General features: G+C 37.2%; 2 protein-coding genes across 7 annotated transcripts in view; both read left to right on the plus strand.

Moving 5' to 3' along the window:
* LOC107687175 (tensin-3-like) overlaps positions 1-3,247 on the plus strand; it is a 57,044-nt gene extending 53,797 nt beyond the window's left edge. For all 6 annotated transcript variants that reach the window (XM_016484399.1, XM_016484400.1, XM_016484398.1 and 3 more), the window contains 6 exons: positions 496-573; positions 652-732; positions 808-976; positions 1,738-1,806; positions 2,004-2,033; positions 2,135-3,247. In XM_016484399.1, the coding sequence (XP_016339885.1) occupies positions 496-573; positions 652-732; positions 808-976; positions 1,738-1,806; positions 2,004-2,033; positions 2,135-2,279 (572 nt within the window). In that variant the 3' untranslated portion in view covers positions 2,280-3,247. The remainder of the gene's footprint in view (positions 1-495; positions 574-651; positions 733-807; positions 977-1,737; positions 1,807-2,003; positions 2,034-2,134) is intronic.
* A 2,259-nt stretch (positions 3,248-5,506) lies between these two features.
* Positions 5,507-7,462, plus strand: LOC107687189 (aminopeptidase N-like). Its single transcript, XM_016484421.1, has 5 exons — positions 5,507-5,541; positions 6,112-6,279; positions 6,872-7,012; positions 7,105-7,186; positions 7,299-7,462. The coding sequence occupies exons 1-5, from the start codon at positions 5,507-5,509 to the stop codon at positions 7,449-7,451; spliced, it is 579 nt and encodes a 192-aa protein (XP_016339907.1). The 3' UTR covers positions 7,452-7,462.
* The last annotated feature ends 535 nt before the right edge of the window (positions 7,463-7,997 follow it).

Here is a 7,997-nt window from a genome sequence, read left to right on the forward strand (position 1 = left end):
TAAATTTTTTAGCACTAAACCAGTATATCATATTATATGAGTAATGGCTGCTGAAAATTCAGTTTTTATTGCCGAAATTAATTACATTATAAAATCTATTAAAATAGAAAAAAGTTATTTTGAATTCTAATAATATTTCACAATATTACTGTTTTTACTGTATTTTAATCAAATAAATCCATCTATAGTGAACATATCTTTTAATGTTATTGCCGACTCCAGAATTCTGAACGGTAATGTATATATTTTTAAATAAGCAAAATTGCTACAACCATGCATTGTTATTGTTTGGAAAATATGGTAAAACATTCAACTTAAAATATTGTGTTTCCTGTATGTACAGGAAGTCTCACAAATCTTGTGTAATATAATTTGTGTTTGTTTGTTTGCTGTTTTTTATTGTATTTGTTATACTTGTATTTTTTTAATTGTTTTTGCCATGAAAATAGCCTAAGATGCTGGCATGGCATTAAATAAATATATACTACTATACAGGAAGTCTCACAGCTTTGGTGTGTCAGCATTCAGTCACACCCTTGGCTTTACCGTGCAGACTCATCATCCCAAACAGAGGTATGTTATGATATTAGGGTGTGTCTGCGTGAGTTTTATGTTGTTAGTGTTTCTATGCTAACTGAAGACTTCTTTTAGATCCTCTAGAGGAGTTAAATGAATCTTCACCACAGACTTCATCTACAAACTCTGCAGCAGAGCTACTCAAACAGGGAGCAGGTAATGAAATATCTGAACAATATCAGTGATTATTTGATCTCATCCATGTGTTAATGTGTGTGTGTTGTTGCTCAGCGTGTAACGTGTGGTTCCTGGGCAGTGTGGATCTGGAGTCTCTGACAGGAGTTCAGGGTGTTCAGAAGGCCACCACTGTGATTTTCAGTATGGATCCACCACCCACATCCACCGTCGTTCACTTTAAAGTGTCTGCACAGGGAATCACCCTCACGGACAACCAGAGGAAGTGAGTCTCTCTCTTTATATTTCAAATATTGAGTTATATTTAGATGGGTTTAGGGGTTTAGTGATCATGTATTGTCGTGAGTGAAATGGTACATTTATGTTAACAATCTTTTCTGAATAATGTTGTAGTGGAAGTGTTTCTATTTTGAAAGCTAATCTTAGGTAAAGTTGTGTAATGTGTTGTCCCACATCTCAATAATCACCTGTTGTTTTTGTGTATAATTGTTCAAAGGTTTGGGGTCTGTAAAATGTTTTCATGTTTTTAAAAGTGTCTTATGCTCACCAAAGCTACATTTAGTTGATTAAAAAACAGTAATGTTATGAAATATTATTCCAATTTAAAATAACTGTCTTCTACTTGTAAATAATTTCAAATGTAATTGATTCCTGTGATGCAAAGCTGAATTTTCAGCATCATTACTCCAGTCTTCAGTGTCACATGATCCTTCAGAAATCATTCTAATATGCTGATTTGCTGTTCAAGAAACATTTGCATATTTTTGTGGAAACCATGATACTTTTTTTCAGGATTCTTTGATGAATAGAAAGTTCAAAGGAGCAGCATTTATTTGAAATATATATATTTTTAAACATTGTAAATGTCTTTACTGTTACTTTTGATCAATTTAATGCAAAGTAATCAAGAGTGATAAAAAATTGCCCCAAACATTTGTACAGTAGTGTAAATTTACACATAGAAACTTTATATATGTATATACATATAATGTTGTCCTGAGTTTTTATATGACTGTGTGTTTCCAGATTGTTCTTCAGGAGACACTATGCTGTCAACACAGTGATATTCTGTGCCCTGGATCCTCAGAACAGGAAGTACGTAACACACACACACACACACACACACACACAGTGCCATCTTGTTTGCCTGCTTTCCATTAATATATAGTTATCTATAGTCTTACATTTTTTACATTTGTAAAGAAAATTTTAGACTTCACAATGTAATTGGATGTTTTGGTGTAAGTGGGTTTTTGTTGGATGTTCTGACTTCTTTCCTGCACTATTCACAGGTGGACACGGGACGGCTGCACAACTGCAAAGTAAGTTTTAATCAGGCTATCTCAGTTCTGAAGTAGTGCCAGTTCTGTATTTGAGTGTGTATATTTATTCATAGTTGTGTATGCGTGTGTGTGTAAAACAGGATCTTTGGCTTCATTGCGAGGAAAAGCGGGAGCAGCACTGAGAATGTGTGTCACCTATTTGCCGAACACGACCCCGAGCAGCCCGCCAGTGCTATTGTCAACTTTGTCTCTAAGGTGATGATCGGCTCTCAGAAGACCAAATAGAAAAATCATAAGCAGAGATTCCTGCTGAACTGCGAAGGGGACAGACTCTACATCCTTAATTTCAAATGTTGAAGAGGAAACCGAATTTACAGTTTCGCTACTGTTATCTGACCGCTTTTACTTGCTGATGGTGTAGAGACAGTGAAACGTCAGTATTGGAATGGATGAACCTTTATTTTATGTTGGATTCTCCCCGTTTTTTGGACAAGATACACAGGTAAACTTCATGGGGGCCAGGAACAAATTTTATAGGTGGGCTGCCCTTTCACAAGGCCCGGGACAACATTCCCAATTGTCCCACCTGATGACGACCCTAAAAAAAATCCATTCCACAGGAAGTCTTTGAAAAATCTATGCAGCACTGTTGCATCACAGGACACGTCCAGAAGAGGGCGCCACACTTCTTCGGCTCATTCTCGCACTGCCATAAACACAGTCTGCTCAAAGCAAACTTAAAAGCCTGTGAGGAAAACAACTTACGGTTATTTTATTGTATATGCCTTTTTTGCTACTTTGTTTGCAGTATTTCTGAGGTCCTCGGTTTCGTTTGGAAATAAAAATGATTGAGGTGTAAATGTAGATTCATTTCCATGTTGTGTCTGGGCACATACATCCACAAGATGCAGACCAAAGAGAATTTTGCATATCAATTTACAAAATTCAAATGTTTTTGATTTTATATATGTGTATACATTATCAAATACTACTTTTAACATTTTTATAGCTCAAAATATTCAATTGTTGTTTATCTTTGTATTTGTTTATAAGTGCCGAGCTAACATTTTCAGTCAATGCCAAGTGGTTTCCTTAAAAAGCATATTGGCTTTGACTTTGTTTATATATTTGGAAATATTTATCATATAACTCATATTCTGTGTATACTCATCTCTTACTCATCTATGCGGCATGAGAGTTAAAGGGATAGTTCACCCAAAAATGAAAATGACCCCATGATTTACTCACCCTCAAGCCATCCTAGGTGTATATGACATTCTTCTTTCAGACGAATACAATCGGAGTTATATTAAAGGTGCTGTATGTAGGATTGACACCGAGTGGTTGAACTAGGTATTGCAGTCCAAATAATTAATCAAAATATTGGAGAGGGTTTTTTTCACCCGGCCCCTCCTCCTCAGACGTGACGCACACGCAGGTTGCCAGATTGACGACACCAACAGGAACGAGCGCACTTGACGATGAATTAAATGAAATACGCTGAGTTTTCCGCCAACTGGCAACCCGGGGTGCCGAAATACAATTGGGTAAACTGGCAGTGGGCGTGTTTCACAAACCAAAACAGAGATCGACATTCCGGCCCGGAACGCACATTTTCAAAGGAGAATGACTGTAGCATTGTTTTTCAGATAAACAAGTATATTAACGTAGCATGTTTCTTAAATATCTGCAAACATATTATGGTATTTTTATGCTTTAGTAGAGTCAAAAACATACATACAGCACCTTTAAATAACGGCACTCTCTCGTGAACGAGCGTACGACAGTTAGCGGAAGCTAGAGATTAAGGTCTATAAAGTTGTACATTTGGATATTTTTCTTACACAAACGCATCGCGTCGCTTCAGAAGGCCTTTATTAAACCCCCGGAGCCGTGTGGACTTCTTTTATAATGGATAGGTGCAATTTTTTGGACTTCAAATTTTGGGCTACCATTCACTCCCGTTATAAAGCATGGATTAGCCTGGACATTATTTAATATAACTCTGATTGTATTCGTCTGAAAGAAGAAAGTCAAATACACCTATGATGGCTTGAGGGTGAGTAAATCATGGGGTAATTTCATTTTTGGGTGAACTATCCCTTTAAGCCATCTAATTTTGATAGATCACCTCATTTGAGGTAAACAACATGACATTACTCATGTGAACAAACTCATGTGAAAAAGTGTGTAAATGCTTGATCAAAGAGGATTTTGCAATAAATGTTTCACTTGGAATTCATCTGAATCAGACAAATGTGCCTGTGCCATTACTTTTCTTACTTTAAGAAGCAAGGACCATGTTTTCATCACAAAAGCTATTCTGTACTTTCCTTGTACTGTCTAACGCTTTGGTTTATTTGTAAATTAATGATTTATGGACTGTATACATGCACAGAATACAATATTAAAGAAATTGTATGGTACTAAAATGAGGCAGTGTTTGTCATGTACTGTGCTAAAAGGATATATGTCATCAGTTTCTGACAACATCATGTTTGCGTGATACTACAGGGAGATGAGAGGGTCTGTATTACTATTGGAGAAAGTATAACGGCTAACTTGGATCATGTGTGCCTTAATAACCAATCACATTACAGCCTTACAGAGTTGTACGACACTCAGTCGCCATTTATGGATACCATAGGAATGAATGAGAAGTGCCGTAAGCTGAATCCCACCTGTCGCAAAAAGTCAGTGACTTCTCTTATAAAACAGATTTTTTTTTTCGTGGTAAACTCTAAAAATACTGTGGTTCAATCCAAAAGTATTGTTAAACATGTTGAAGATTAGCAGATAGGCTGTTGATTCATTAAAGGTAGGGTAAGTGATTTCTGGTAGCCAATGTTGATATTTCAAATCACCAAAACAAACACGCACCTACCCCAAAATGGTCTCTCCCCTATTTTGATAGCTCCACCCCACACATACGTACGCAACCCAGGCAACGATTATGACACACGAGCATATTCAAGCAAATACCAGCATATATTAGTTCTGTGAAACAAAGCAAAACCAATGTTACACTCACCTATCGAGAAGAAGCAAAGCAACCTCTGCGTCCGATCGCAGGCCTTCCCGCTCCCTGAGTTCTCTCCAGCGCTGGAAAGCTGATCCAATATTTACACGGGTCTTACTTCTTGCCTTATCGTAAGCCTTCTTTTGTTTCCGCAGACGTTTTCCTCTTTTGTTTTTTATCCGCCATCTCTATCTTTCTGTCGCTCGGCTCGGCTAATGTCCATCCTGTGCATTGAACTCTCTCTCGTCCCCATCATGAGTAGGCATGCCCCTTACTGCTGATTGGCTACAAGTTTGTTTTGGTACTCGGCCCGACTCAGTTTTCTAAAGCATTTTTGAAAAAATTCATACCCCACCTTTAAATGTTAAAGTCAAACACTACTCACAACTCAATTTACTTCCGTAATGTGATGCTGCATTTCAGAGTGAAACAAGATATTCAATGAGAAAACATGTAAATTGGTGAGTGTAAAAAATCAGTGTTAGATACCAGAATGCAGGCAGGCGATTTGAAGGGATGGGCTGAAAAGTGTGATTTGTAACATCATCTGAAAAGGAAAGTAATTTCAGAGTTACACCAGTTATTACATTTTGATAAAAGTTTACAAATTTTAACATATTTTAATACAGTGCACCAATATTGTGCACCATAAGATCAGAAACATACCTCTAATATTTTGATACAACTCTCTGATGTAGAATTAAAATATTAAAAATTAAAAAATATACATATTGCACATTGAATGTACAATACAATTTAAAGGTTTGAGTTTATTAAGACTTTTTAAAGAATTTATTAAGCAGCGATGCATTAATTTGGTCAAAAGTGACAGTAAAGACATCTAAATGCTGTTCTTTCGAACTTTCCATTCATCGAAAAAATCCTGAAAAATTATATCACAGTTTCAAAAAGAAAAAAACAGAAGCACAACTGTTTTCAGCATTGATAATAACTAGAATTGTTTCTTGAGCATATTCAGGAATAAATCATATTTTAAAATGTGTTTAAAAAACAGCTATTTTAAATAGTACAATATTTAATTTATTGGTGCTGCATTTATGATGAAATAAATAAATAAATAAAAAAAATTCCGTTCAGGATTCACCCTAACCTGAGGTCGACGGTGTACTGTGATGCCATCGCTGCAGGTGGTACAGAAGAGTGGAACTTTGGCTGGCAGATGTTCCAGAAGGCCACAGTCGCAGCTGAAGCTGTCAAACTGAGATCGGCTCTGGCATGCACCAAAGTGCCCTGGTTACTGAACAGGTAGCTCTGGGAAAGCATAAGGGTCAAAGACATGATGTCTGAAATAAATTCAATTTAAACCACTTATATTAACACTCAAGTTCTTAGAAACTTTCGAATGACGAACACATTTTTGGGGGTTATACCTAATAAACCTGAACAGAACTTACCTTGTATATCATGTTCTGATATTTTTAAGCATCCTAAATCATTTCCAGTTTTATCGTTTAAGACAACAAAATATCTTAACACAACGTATTTTTTTTCTCCAATATTAATATAGCTTAATATTCATATCCTTATTATGCAATATGCTTTTTTATGACAAGGTTATGGCAAAACACTTTTTTCTTCCAATTTTTTTAATTGTGGGACTTTTAATTGTACTTTTTAAGAGGGAATCACATTTTTATACTTAAAGCTCCATAAAACAAATATCAAAATAAATTTGAATTCAGAAATTCTAAACATGTTTATTATAGAAATTGTGTGTTCAAGTCACCACCTGTCTGAATTGCATTTCTAATGTATTTTTGAACCAGTTGTGTAGATGCATTGTAATACTCTAGGAACTGTGGAGTTTAACTTGTAAATTGTTTCATGTTTTAATAAGGTACCTGGAATACACTATGAACCCAGAAAAGATACGCAAACAGGACGCCACTTCTACCATTGGGTACATTGCCAGTAATATTATTGGACAACCTTTGGCATGGGATTTTGTCCGGGCAAACTGGGACTATTTCTTCAAATTGTAAGTATGCCAAATATCATAACACACACACACACAAAGAGAGAGAAAGAGAAAAATATGTAAAAGTACACACTTTTGGTATTACTCAACAGGTACGGCACTGGATCATTCACTTTCTCCAGACTGATTAGTGACGTCACCTATAGATTCTGCACACCATTTGAACTCAGTCAGGTACATGACCTTTGACCTTACAACCACACATCAAAAATCTATTGCATGCACTGTGAGAGGCTTATAAGACATAACCTGACTTAAGTGTGAAATCCTCGCTGTCTTTGTTCAGTTGAAACGCTTCCAAAAGGATAATGCTGAGACCGGATTCGGCTCGGGAACTCAAGCGCTGCAGCAGGCCATCGAGAAGACAACAGCCAAGATTAAGTGGCTGGCGGAGAACAAGGAACCGGTTCTTCAGTGGTTCCTCTCAGAATCAGCGTAAAACTCACATCTGTGTGCCGTGAGATCAGAGTAAGTTCAAGTATTACTTCAGTCATTTCAGCTGGATGCACTTAATGCCGAGTTCACACTGCACGATTTTCAAAGACGTCGCATCACTGTTGGTTTCACACTGAACGACTATCTGGGGTAGCATTCAGTTGTTGCAGTGTTCACACTGCACGATGGAACGACGACAGGTTACACACTGCATGACTTTACAATAGGAAGAATCGCCGACAGCTCTGTCTGGTGCAGGGTTGCCAGGTTTTCGCTACAAAACCCGCCCAATTACTACTCAAAACTAGCCTGAAAATAGCCCAATTGCTTTCGAGGGGGTCCCCCAGTAAAAATCGCGTTGGGGGTAAAATACACATTTTTTTGGCGGGGTGCTCCTGGTACAATTCACATTCCAGGGCCTAAATATCACGTTATTGAGGTCGCTTCAACCTGCTGACATAAAAAACAACCGGTGGCAATCGCGGATTTGGCAACACTGGTCCGCAAACTACGTTTCATATAACTCCTCCCCGAACTTCCCGCTGCCCTG

The sequence above is a fragment of the Sinocyclocheilus anshuiensis genome, unplaced genomic scaffold (genome assembly GCF_001515605.1).
Source record: "Sinocyclocheilus anshuiensis isolate Anshui unplaced genomic scaffold, SAMN03320099.WGS_v1.1 scaffold1355, whole genome shotgun sequence".
NCBI classification, from domain to species: Eukaryota; Metazoa; Chordata; class Actinopteri; order Cypriniformes; family Cyprinidae; genus Sinocyclocheilus; species Sinocyclocheilus anshuiensis.